The sequence below is a fragment of the Zalophus californianus genome, chromosome 7, assembly GCF_009762305.2.
Source record: "Zalophus californianus isolate mZalCal1 chromosome 7, mZalCal1.pri.v2, whole genome shotgun sequence".
Classification (NCBI taxonomy): domain Eukaryota; kingdom Metazoa; phylum Chordata; class Mammalia; order Carnivora; family Otariidae; genus Zalophus; species Zalophus californianus.
This window is the reverse complement of record NC_045601.1, coordinates 3,797,678-3,811,357: the sequence shown is the minus strand read 5'-3', so window position 1 is coordinate 3,811,357 and position 13,680 is coordinate 3,797,678. Positions and strand designations below refer to the sequence as shown.

The 13,680-nt window shown below is 36.6% G+C and overlaps 1 protein-coding gene across 9 annotated transcripts in view; it reads right to left on the bottom strand.

The window, feature by feature from the left end:
- The window catches only part of PDE10A (phosphodiesterase 10A), a 582,460-nt gene that overhangs the window by 165,745 nt on the left and 403,035 nt on the right, over window positions 1-13,680 (bottom strand). For 8 of the 9 annotated variants that reach the window (XM_027601960.2, XM_027601968.2, XM_027601965.2 and 5 more), the window contains one exon: window positions 9,899-10,027. In XM_027601960.2, coding sequence (XP_027457761.1) covers window positions 9,899-10,027 — 129 coding nt within the window. Of the gene's footprint in view, window positions 1-9,898; window positions 10,028-10,292; window positions 10,353-13,680 lie in introns of those variants that run through there. The other variant, XM_027601966.2, reaches the window with a different exon arrangement.

Sequence of the window (13,680 nt, the reverse complement as noted above, 5' to 3'; positions counted from 1 at the left end):
TTGGATATTAATCCCCTATCAGAAAGATGGTTTTCCCATTCCATAGGTGGTCTTTTCACTGTAGATTTTTTTCTTTTGATGTGCAAAAGCTTTTTCAGCTTAATGTAGTCCCACTTATTTATGTTTGCTTTCGTTGCTGTGCTGAAGGTGTCCCACCCAATAAATTGTTGCCAAGACCCATGTCAAGGAGTTTTTATCCAATGTTTTCTTCTAGAAGTATCATGGTTTCAGGTCTTACATTTTAATCTTTGATTCATTTTGAATTAATTTTTTTGAATCATGTAAGACAGAGGTTGAATTCCATTCCTTTACATGTCAATGTCCAATTTTCTCAGCACCATTTAATGAAAAGACTGTCTTTTCTCCACTGCGTATAACTGACTCCAAAGTCAAATATCAGTTGACCGTATATGCTTATTTATTTCTGGGCTCTCAATTGTGTTCCTTTGGCCTATTTGTCTGTTTTTATGCCAGTATCACACTGCTTTAACGGATCCTGAAATCAGAAAATGTGATTCCTCCTGCTCTGGTCTTCTTTATCAGAATTGCTTTGGCTATTCATAGTCTTTTGTGGTTCTGTATAAATTTTAGGACTGTTTTTTCTACTTCTGTGAAAACATGCCATTGGAATCTTCATAGGAATTGCACTGAATCTATAGATGGCTTTTGGTAGTACTGACATTTTTTTAAATTTATTTTTTTATTATGTTATGTTAATCACCATACATTACATCATTAGTTTTTGATGTAGTGTTCCATGATTCACTGTTTGCGTTTAACACCCAGTGCTCCATGCAGAACATGCCCTCTTTAATACCCATCACCAGGCTAACCCATCCTCCCATGCCCCTTCCCTCTAGAACCCTCAGTTTGTTTTTCTGAGTCCATAGTCTCTCATGGTTCATCTCCCCCTCTGATTTTCCCCCTTCATTCTTCGCCTCCTGCTATCTTCTTCTTTTTTTCTTTTAACATATAATGCATTATTTGTTTCAGAGGTACAGGTCTGTGATTCAACAGTCTTGCACAATTCACAGCTCTCACCATAGCACATACCCTCCCCGATGTCTATCACCCAGCCACCCCATCCCTCCCACCCCCCACCACTCCAGCAACCCTCAATTTGTTTCCTGAGATTAAGAATTCCTTTTATCAGTGAGGTCATATGATACATGTCTTTCTCTGATGGTAGTATTGACATTTTAACAATATTAATTCTTCCAACCTGTGAATACAGGATACCTCTTCATTTACTTGTGCTTTCTTCAATTTCTTTCATCAAAGTCCTGTAGTTTTCATACTAGCGATCTTTCACCTCCTTGAGTAAATGTACTACTAAGTATTGTATTCCCAATGTATTCCTAATTTTATTGTTTTTGATACTACTATAAATGAAACCACTTTATTTCTTTTTCAGATAATTTATTCTTTGTGTACAGAAACAGCACTGATTTCTGTATGTTAATTTTGTATCCTGCAACTACACTGAATCCATTGATAAGACCTAACAATTTTTTGGTGGAGGTCTTTAGTATCTTCTGTATGTAAAACCACATCATCTGCAAATAGAGACATTTTACTTCTTTGTTTCCAATTCTGATGCCTTTTATTTCTTTTTCTTGCCTGACTGCTCAGGCTAGGACTTTCAGTACCATGTCAAATAGAAGGGGTGAGAGTGGGCACCCTTGTCTTGTTCCTGATCTTAGAAGAAATGCTTTCAACCTTAGCATATTATATAATTTATTTAGGGTGGGGAGACTGGGTAAAACTGGTCAAAAGTTACAAACTTCAAATTATAAGACAAATAAGTACTGAGGATATAATGTACAACATGGTGACTATAGTTAACATTGCTGTATAGAATAATTGAAAGTCACTAAGAGAATAAACCTTAAAACTTCTTTCTCTTTTTTGCCCCCTTTAGAAACAGTACATTCCATTACAACTGAACTCATGTCCAATACTTAACAAATGCTAAACACATAGTAGATAGTTGGCGAATTTTAGTAAAATGAATTAATTTTAAACCGAAAATGTTGACTCTGGGACAGAAACTGAGCTGTGTATTTTTCTAGACCCCATTTCAGCCACCAACTTCCTATGTAACAACCTAAATGACTAATGATAACATATTATGAGGGGAGAAGCAAAATGCAGAAAAAAGCCAATAAGGGATTAGTGTATATACATTGTTTATTATCCTTTGCTATGGAAAAGTAGCCAAACAAGCAGAGGATAATGGTTTAAACTACATTAGAATTATTGAAACCTGGGGAAAACTTTCCCTACAAGAAAAACTCCAGAAGTTTCTTTAAATGTTTACTCTATTTTTTTATTAAAAAAAGCAATATATATAAGAATATAAACTTCCCTATAAATCCCCCAAATCCAGAAACAACCACAATGTTATATACTTTACTAGCTCTTTGTCTACACAATTATATATGATTATTATCTTGTAAAAGATCGTTCTGCAACTCACCATACTTTAATGAAGCTATCAATGAAAACACCTATTTTGGATAGGGTTCCAAAATCTAGTCCCCCGCCCCGACACTTTTCCTATTATAGTCAATGCAGAACATGAATAACCAGTTAAAATGAGAGTAGAAAGAAAAAATTTTAACACTATCTTCTTCCATTCTTAAAATGAGAAAAATATTTTCAAGATAAGAAATCCACAGCAAAACTATTCCCCAATATATCAAAATTGCCAGTACAACAAAAGCAAACAAACAAAAGTCAGAACTTAAAAAAAGGTGGGGGAGTGTTACCGAGCATATTTATCTTAACCAACTGCTGCTTGCGTTGACCTGTTGGGTTCGCCCTTTGCCTTCAAACACCCTGCCTTCTTATCAAATTGCTTCTCCGCAAAATGTCCCACACCAAAGCCTCCCTCCTGCCCAGGCTAAGCTAGAAGGAGGCCCCACAGCAAAGCCTCCCTCCTGCCCAGGCTAAGCTACAAGGAGGCCCCGGCAAAGCCTCCCTCCTGCCCAGGCTAAGCTACAAGGAGGCCCCGGCAAAGCCCTGCAGCCCTGCTTTTGGTCTTACTGCTCCTGCAGCCAACCCAGGACCTCGCGTGCTCTTCCACAGGCCTCCAATGCCCAGGGCAGTGGTTCCCAAAGGTGAGTTTGCACTAGAATTACCTGGAAGGGCTTGTCAAAACACAGACTATGGGCTCCACTGCAGGAGTTTCTGATTCCAGTGGTCTTAAGTGAGATAAGGCCAATGGCATTTCTAACTAGTTCCCAAGTGATGTCCATGTTGGTGTGGGGATCACACTTTGAGAATCAGTGCCCAGATGAAGAACCAATTCCTACAAAAAGCTGTCTCAATTTTCATACCTCTTGGTGTCCTCAGTTGTCCCAGCATTGTCTTGAAAACCCACACCACATCACTCAGCACTGGACTACACAGCCTTGGTTGCTGTATTCTCACAGGTTCTCACCTCCTTTCCACACCAGAAGATTATAAATCCTTTAAGGGCCGTAAACACAAGAAATATGGCTCCTGTGACTCACAAGGAGCCAGGACACAGCAAATAGACATATGCGCTTAATACAGAGGCCCCACCTGACTGGCTAAAAACAGTGTGAACCTTAAAATCTCAAGCAAATTTAATTCTACTAGAAATTTCTGTTTGCTATATTATGGTAGATGTTTTCAAATATACCAGCAACAAATCCTGAAATAACCTTATTCTGTGATTATGTGTTTATTATTTGTCTTCTCCTATTGGAAAGTGACCTTCAAGGGAACAAGTTTATACTCCTTGTTCTCCAATTATATTTCCATAGTAGGGACTCAAGAAATATTTGCTAGTCAGCATACTGAATGACTAGCTAGAGAAATGAGTAGTATTTGCTCATATTCTAGCTACAACCTGGCCAGTCAAATACATGTTTCTAGAAATTATTATTCAATCTTTAATCAAATAAACTGGATCATTGTTAAACCTTCAAAAGCTTTTAAGGAGTAGATTAAAAATAAAACTGAAATGGTTATACCACTCATCTCACAAGTTTTCATTTTAGTTTTAAAATCTGTGTTAAGTGAAACAAAATTTTAAATGCTGAGAGGAATTCTATTAAATAGACTCAATGATTTTATTTTTTTTTAAGATTTTATTTATTTATTTAACAGAGAGAGAGCTGGAGAGCACAAACAGTGGGAGTGGCAGAGGGAGAGGGAGAATCAGGCTTCCTGCCAAGCAGGGAGCCCAATGCGGGGCTCGATCCCGGGACCCTGAGATCATGACCTGAGCCGAAGGCAGACGCTTAACGACTGAGCCACCCAGGTGCCCCTAAATAGATTCAATGATTTTAAATTAAGCATCTTTTTCTACTACATGTGCAATTAGAAAATAGAACTTGTATAAAAAGAAACACCACTGAAAACAAAGTATTTTCAAAAATCCATTAGCTCCTAACATTTTCATTCATTAAAATCACTTATAAACAAAACTTTAACTTAGGAAATGTAGTAATGACATTGAATGTACAAATAATAGCTACCACTGATAGGAACTTTATAGACATTAGAAAAACTGCTTCAGAAATCAATCTAGCTTGTAACAAAGCTATTAAAATTGTTTGAATTAGTTTCATAATGACTAACAACATTTGTGATGATCGGAATTAATCTTTAAAGTTATCAAAATCCCAATCAACTTGATTAGATTGCTACAGAGCCCAAACACTCTCAAGAAAGAATATATTAAGATACACCTTTGCAATAATATGAACAATTAACAGAATTAATGGAATACATCAAGTAACTCTTTGCAAATAAACTTTATTCCCCTTCCAGTTACCAGATTGTGAATTACATTTACTTATAACTCAAACAAGGCATTCAACCCATTCCAAAAAAAAAAAACCCGAAAGAAAAGAAAGATATGAAATTTCTATGTGAAAATGTAATTTCCATAATTTAGATGAAGCAATTTCAAGGAAAAGAAAGTGCCCAAAATGAAGTTCCAAGTAAACCATTTCGATGATTTTTTTTCCTTATTCATGATATATATTAACAGTTAACACATAATTTTTATTGTCCTACTTACTAAAATCTTCTAATACTGCATGTTTTGGAAAAGTAATTTGTGCCCTATTATTTAAAATCCCACCACATTATAAATATGACCACAAAAACCACCTCTTATATACTAAGCAGACAAATGCTATTTAATCTTCATTTCAGGCTGCATATAGTAGGTTTAGGGGGCATGATTTAAATCTCACTAATTCTAGGTATGAAATATTTAGTAGTTTTATATGAATGAAAATTGTTCCATCTCTATAATCATGGAGAGATGAAAAATACATAGTAACTATATTCTTTGAGTAAAAAAAGAAAACATTCATATATTTGTTGAAAATATTTAAGGCAGTTGACAGCACCGATATTTTCATTATTATTTGGCATTTATAGATACACTGATAGTGCCAGGGCCTGCTATTTAATATTTTAGATATATAAACACAATAATAATAGAAATCATTAGACATAAAAGATGACACTGCTACTCATAATTCTTAAACGATCTGGGTTCAATCAATCACTCTCTTGAATACCAAACAGCTTCCCTCTAGAATAGGAGTATCACAGTTACATTTTGGGGATTGTAAACAAAATCCATGTATTTAAATATTATTCTAATACCAGAAGATGCCAAATATAGGATACTGACTTCCAATGTTCTCACTTCTTCATGCACCCCTTCTGATATCACCAGCATTGTCAACTAACAGTTTTTTGCCTTAGAAGCCAAAAGGGGACATTGCTGATAGTCAAGGTAATTCATGATTCTCCCTGAACATAACTGAAATACTGAAATGGCATTAGGGATGTAAAACTGCATTCCATCTTAGAATGTTATCACAAGATTCATCATCTCCTAATGTTTATTCATTAATTTTATATTTACACCTTGATACTTGCATAGACGTTAAATAGTTTAGTAATCTGAGGCCTGATGCATACCAGCTGGGCCTGTCAAATGTAGCTTGCATAAAAATCAACATAAAATATAAAACTTAGTAGAACAATTCATGACCTAGATAATTTTTTTCTTCCTGAGGTTTTTCCCAAATGGAAGTATGGCTGTGAGTGTGTACAGACCTCAATACTTCCAGGGAATATTTATACAATCTCTAAATGAGAACATCAGATTATAAAAGAAACAAATGCTACCTCCAATTCCCAAACATCACTTGAAAATCAGTTGTTTAGAATTCAGGATCAGAGGTCCACCTTCAAAAGGCAATCTGCCTCACAACTACAGATAGAACTTTATGCATTTAAAATGCAAGTGGTATAAAAGCAATAAAATTAAACCAAAAACAGTAACAGTAAAGACTTCAGAAATTTAAATCTCTGAAGACATGTGGTGGTTCACCCTTTCCCAACCCCCTTTCTCTGTCAACACAAAGCAGAGTGATCCACTGTGATGTGGACCCCCCCACAGCCCACTCTGGCTCAGAGACTCCAGCCTGGACTATGCTCGACCTCACTGTCGGACTAACCAGAAGGACTACTCTCTTCCTCTATTCGTCTGACTGCAAGCTCCTCAGAAACATAATCATCGAGTACTTCAACCGGGCTTCACACATAGTTTGCCTGAATACATGAAAGACAAGTTTTAAATCCCCTTGAGGGACTTAAAACTATGTATTACATAACCCCTTCCCTCAAGAAGTTTTAAACGAGTAGTGCGGAGACGATAAGAGCATACGAGTAGTTCCGGTATCAGACACAATATGAAAATCAAGTGTAGTGAAGAAGAGAGGTTCACCGGGAGGTTGACAATCTAACCGCCCTTCCATCTATTTATTCGTTCATTCAAAAATGTTCAGCGAACTCCTCCACCATGCATCAGGCGTGTTGTTGGTAAGGGACACAAACATAACCATGACTCCCACAGTCTATGCCCTCAAGTCGCTCAGAGTCACTGTCTGCGGACTGTGAAGAACTAGATGCTGGACCTCCAGAGATCCTTTAGCTCCCCCTAGTGCAGTTTCAAAATCTACCAAATGACCATGACTGCCTTATCTTCACTTGTTGTAATTAGATGTAAAGGGCTGATATATGTGAAATTCCTTGGAAATTACAACTGCTCTATGGTCACACAATATTGATGCATTGTAAATATTGCCACAGTTTAACTAAAATATGCCATGCATTCTCCATTTCTTCAGCATTTTGGCTCTGTGCACTAAGTGTTTAGGTGCTCGATAAAATACTAAATGAATGAAGAAAAACTAGCTTTTTTGACAGTATGACGTCACCATTAAAAAAACACAAGCAGTATGAAAGTTGGTCGTTTTAAAAGCAAACATAATTTTTAACGCAAATAATCATCCCATGATTCATTTGTTTAATAAATCTGAATTTTTCAAACATGATCTGTCTCTAAACAGAATATACCATTACACAATTTCCCCCACAGTGTAGATCATTTCCACATAAGGCTGGTTTATCAGTGGTTAAAAAAGAAATAAAATAAATGTTTAGTGAGTACTTATACTGTATAAAGCATTGTACAAGTTATTTACTCCAGCACAGTTTTGCTTGGTTCATTTTCTTTTGCTAAACTGACACTGGATCGGCCTGCCCCACTCATTTTCAACAAACTATTCTCCCAGAACTGATAGCTGTCACACTTTGTTCCTGGGTCTGCCATGGAAATGGAAACACTCCCTAAAAATCCTGTCCACAAAAATGTCCTTCCTCAAAACATTTTCAGTGGAGCAATTTGGAAGGAGAATAAGGCCTAGTTGAGGAAAACACAAATTTTTAAAAAATAATGAGGGAGCAAGGAAAAAGAAACAAAATGCTTCAACTGACCACTACCTTAATCCATAATTACATAAATGAAATAAAGATATTTAGCTGGCTTTCTGTATTTCAAAGACAACTGGGCAATGCCATTCACACAAGATTCATGCTACACCTCGTTCCTACGCCGTCTGCAAGAGCTGCGCTACAGAATCTCATTGAATATAAAGTGGACGTCTTGAGATACATTCTCGTGATAAACTCCCTGGGAAGAAGGAGTTTATTACGAGAAGAAGGGTCCCACCAGGCTGCAGTGGTGGAATGAAAGACTCCTGTTTGCCTTAGCACTGCAAGCTGCCTGCACCCCTGTGCTGTGTGTGTCCTCACCACAAGCCTGGAAGCCCCAAGTCACACCTCATTCAACCTCTTTTTGTTCCTGATCCCTGCCACCATCTGTAGCCCTCTGCAGGGTCACCAGCCAGATCATCTCCGTCCAACCACAAGTTTTTCTTCAGGTATAACTGAGCATTGCTTCAGTTACACTCAGCTATTCTTCATAGTCATTTAACTCTTGAGTACATGTACGCAACAATTTAAGGTATTATTTGATTAACTAATACAGAAAACAGATTTGAAAGATAAGGAATGACACATACAAATATTTATAAAAATCTAAGAGTTAACTATCATTGTAACACTAAAAGAATATGCAAATTTTTTCATTTTCTAGGACCTATCCTCAGTTTCCTATCTCACAAATACCCTTTATTCTTACACTACATCATTATCCATCATTATATAGCAAGTTGAAATTTGCATCTGTATATGATGTGCCTAAAGCACAACTCAGTCATACTTTGGAAAGTGTCAAACATCTCAAATTGTTTTCAAATGTTTGAGGTTTGTGATAACTGAGATATGCCATTTCAAGCTTTGTTTTTAATAGTAAATGTTACGGTTGTTTTGAAAAGAATACATCTCTCTGACGTACTTCTCTCTCTCTCTCTCCCTCTCCCTTACCCCCCCTCTCAATCCATACACACACTCACACATACTCACGCACGCGTACTTTAAGTGGGTGCATGGAGCCCAATGAGGGGCTCAAATGCACGACCCTGAGATCAAGACCTGAGCTGAGATCAAGAGTCGGATGTTTAACCAACTGAGCCACCCAGGTGCCCCAGACATGTACTTTAGACTCTTAATTTGTGCCTTGATGCCAAAAGCTCTCTTCTGGAAATACTTATCTCTTTAGTATAAAAATTATGTCAGAAAATTACAGCAACTTTGAAAATGGGAGGAAAATCAGCTCCAAGCAGCATACTAGTACCACAGTTCTAACAGCATAACATTTTAACAGTGATCATTTTTAAACTACTGGCATTTTTAAGCTTTATAGCATTTTGTTACACTAAATAAATTTCCAGAAAAATAGCATGTATTTTTGTTTTTAACAGGAAAGTTCTTCATATAGTTAAAATTATGTAACATAAATTTCTACTCTAAGAAGAATATTCATAGAAATAAGAAGTCCTAAATTAGCCAAATACAGATTCATTTAAAATTAAAATTATGCTAAAATATTCAAATCCAATCAAATCCAGTACATTAATACATATTCAACTTGGAGGGAAATTTATTTCACTTCACATCGCCTTCAAGCCCACAATTCTTTTTTTATAAATATAACAGCATCTTAAGTTTGTGAGTGTGAACAAAACATCTAATGCAAAGTCAAGAGTTCTTTACCTACTGTGTCCATAGAAAAATTGTTTAAAGACTTCTTTTTGTAAAATGTAATAATATAAATATATTTTTGAAATATAAAGAACATTTGTGTAATCATTAATAACAATCATTAAATAAAATCAAGTCTAATATTGACTTCTGCACTTTTCAATATGGTCATGTCTAAATAAATTTTCAAGAGTTCTTTGCAAGTGTTTTTTGAGTCAAGGACCTTATTTATTTCCCCTCATTCTAACTTATTTTATCTTTTTAAACAGAATAAAACTTTTACAGAATTAAAATGCCAATTTCGTCTACTTTATATGTTACTTTCCAGCAGCTTTCTTGTCACTATAAACTAGAAAATAATCCGCACTCAATCTGAATAAGATCTTACCTTCTGGTTTGTTGTTTTTCCTCTTCAGCCATTTTTCTACAGTCTCTGCACTAACACTTTCAGATACAAATTCGTCTAACACCTGGGGATGAAGAGAAAGATATGCCTTCACTTTTTCATCTGTCAAACCTGTAAAAGAATTAGAAAGAATAAAATTAACCTAGATGACACCTTCATAAGCATCAAAAATACAGAAAAATGACACATTATGCTAAGATTGATTTAAGATAGAAAATGAACGTAAAGATATATACACATACAATGGAATATTATTCATTTATGAAGAAGACTTAAGTTCAGATACATGTTACAACATGGAGGAACCTTGAAAACAATATGGTAAGTTAAAAAAAAAAACAGACACAAGGGATGATTATTGTATGATTCCTCTTACATGAAACATCTAGAATAGGCAACTTCATAGAGACAGAGCAGATTAGGAGTTACAGTGAGCTGAGGGAGTGGAGCATGAGGAATTATGACTTAATAGGTACAGAATTCTGTTTTGGGTGAAGGCCAAGTTTTAGAAGTGGACAGAGGTGATGGTTATAGTACATGTTGCGAGTATAATTAACTGCCACTGAATTATAGACTTGAAATGGTTAAAATGGCAAATTTTATGTTATGTATATTTTACTACTACGAAAAAATAGTACAAAAGACAAAGGTTAAAACTTTAGCAGTTTTAAACTACAGACATTGCATCACGTGACAGCTGTTTTCCAAGAGCAGATCCCAGCGTTGTCCTGGAGGCAATGGTGCACTTCAATGCTGTAGAGGTAAGCCCTACAAAGTACTTAGAGCTTCCTGTAAATAGTTACCATAGCTTTAATTCGCAAGGTAAGTGAAACTCTAGCCAGAGAAGCAAACAGGAGAATACAGTGCTGGTTCATTTTAGGTGCTGAAACAGTGTTTACTGAATAGATTCTTATCTTTCATTGTTTACAGCACAAATTCTCCTTTCTCTTAGAGGCACTGAATCCAGTGATAAAACTAGTATTCAGCTCAGAGTAACTGACATTTGTCCATTCGTATTCCATGTAAGTAATCAGTTTCACTGAAATAATTTTTCAGTCTAATAACAACTGTTAAATATACACAGTACACATAGTACTTCTACACATTTTCATGTTGAACATAGAAAATCATGTATTTCGAAATAGGCACTTCATGTGGGTATGCCATTCATTAGACAACTCCAAATCATGAACAGGCTATCAATAATTATCACTCCGTGATGGCAATTATTTTTACTGTTGTACCCTCTCTGTGAATTATTCAGTAAATTACTACCATCCTTAGTGATAGGTAAAAAAGGAAGCAGAAAATTGTCTTTTCAGAGGCAGAAAAGAAGAAAAGGAAGCACATCTTTACGACTGCAGGGAACAGGCTGCATGTTCCCACCACCAGACCAGCCACACAATTAACACATGTTAATTAATTCTGCTGGGGACTAAAGTCACAACTGTTAGGATTCTTCAAGAGAATGGTTGAGAAGGCAAATAGTATTTTTCAATGAATCCGGTACTTCCACAGTCAATTTAAACTATAGAGAGACAGGTACGGATATATAATTGTATCATTGTATTAGATAAAAGAAAAAATAAGACCCCTGTCTTTGCTCATGTGGCTCCAGTGACGTAAAATTCAATTTGAGAAATTCTACAAGGTGCTAAAGATAAAAGGCTGAATAAAGTAAGACAGAGTTCTCCTGAGAGTAAATTACAGTGCCCAGATACAAAGGCACAGGATACTGAAGTGAACTAAGAGCTGACTTGACCTTCAAGGAGACAGTGTGACCTTCACATTCTCTGCAATCATGGCCTTCAGTCTTTCATAGCCGACATCTGATTCTCTTAAAACTTCCTCACTTTTGTGACACACCCCTGTACTGTTCTTATCCTAACTTCTGGTTTGCTCTTTACCTCTCTTCCTCCATAATCTGTAACGACAACAGCAAAAGCTGAACCAGGTACTGCAGTACCCTTTTCATCTCCAGTTCTCAGGTATTCTTCCATCCTGCCTCAAAATTAAGTGCGTCATCTCCGTCCCACATCCTCCCAAAGTGATTTCAACCCTCAGCTTTACTCTCTCTGCCACTGGTACTCTCCATTTTCCCAGAGACCCAGGCTGGAAATATAAAGTCATAACTGACTCATCCCCCTTGTCATCTCATTCATCTCCGTGCATGATTATACAAGTCCTATTTGCCATATTACCTATCAGATTAAAGGACTTGTATCTAAAATACACAAAGAACACTTAAACTCCACAAGAAGACAACCCAACTAAAAATGAGTCAAAGATGTGAACACATTTCATCAAAGAAGCTACAGATATGATAAATAAGCATACAAAAAGATGCTCATCTGTCATGAGTGAACTGAAGTTAAAACAAAAATGAGATTCCACTACATGCCTATTAGAATGGCTAAAATCCGAAAACTGTCAATTTTGGCAAGGATATGGAGCACCAAAAATTCTCATTCGTTGCTAGTAAGAATGCAAAATGGCAGTTACTTTGGAATTCTGTTTGGCAGTTTCTAGTAAAGCTAACTATAATCTTATGATATGACCTAGCAATCACACTACTATTTACTCAACTGACTTGAAGACTTACGTCCACACAAAAATCTGCATGTCAATGTTCACAGCAGCTTTATTCATTACTATACAAAACTGAAAGTACCAAAAATGTCCTGCAATAGGCAAGTGAATACACAAGTTGTGGGATATCCATACAATTAAATATTATTTAGCAATAAAGAGAAATAAGCTAATGAAGGGCGCCTGGGTGGCTCAGTCTGTTAACCATCTGCCTTTGGCTCAGGTCATGATCGACTCTCTCTTCCTTTGCCCCCCCACCCCCCCTCCCGCTTCTGCGCACACACGCTCTCTCTCTCTCTCTCTGATAAATAAATAAAAATCTTTTTTTAAAAAGAGAGAAATGAGCTAACAAGCCACGAAAAACATGGATTAGGCTTAAATGCATATTGCTAAGTGCAAAAAGCGAACATGAAAAGGCTGTATATTGTGTAATTGTAATTACAACATTCTGGAAAAGGCAAAACTACAGCGAGAGAGAGAGAGAAAAGAGATCATTGGTTGCTAGATGTTCGAGCGGAAGGGATTAAGACTGAATGGGTGAAGCACAGCACATCTTTTATGGTGGTGAAACTATCCCATATGATACTATAATGGTGAATAAGTGACATTATGTATTTGTCAAAACCCACAGATGTTGTAAAATTTTAAGAAATCATTTAGAAAGTCAGGCTACCCCAGAATGGAAGGCAGGATATGGCACAAGAATCTAAATGTATGACAAATGTATAAAACAACCTTACTGAAGAGGTGGGGGATAAGGTGCTGACCTGAGTAACTTTAGAAATGAGTGGAATCTGGGGGCCCTGGGTGGCTCAGTCGTTAATTGTCTGCCTTCGGCTCAGGTCATGATCCTGGGGTCCTGGGATCGAGCCCCACATTGGGCTCCCTGCTCAGTGGGAAGTCTGCTTCTCCCTCTCCCATTCCCCCTGCTTGTTTTCCCTCTCTCACTGTCTTTCAAATAAATAAAAGAAAGAAAGAAATGAATGGAATCTGTAAGACTAAAAGCAAAAGAAACTCCACGGAATCACTGTACTCTAGCTGATAAAGTTATCTTATGGCAGGTGGAGTTTAACAATTCTCACACCACTATTCATTTATACTGAAACCGAACAATTAAATAAGTAGATGGTGGGAATGAGGCTTCTTACTGGTAGAGTAGGATGTTATAGATAAGC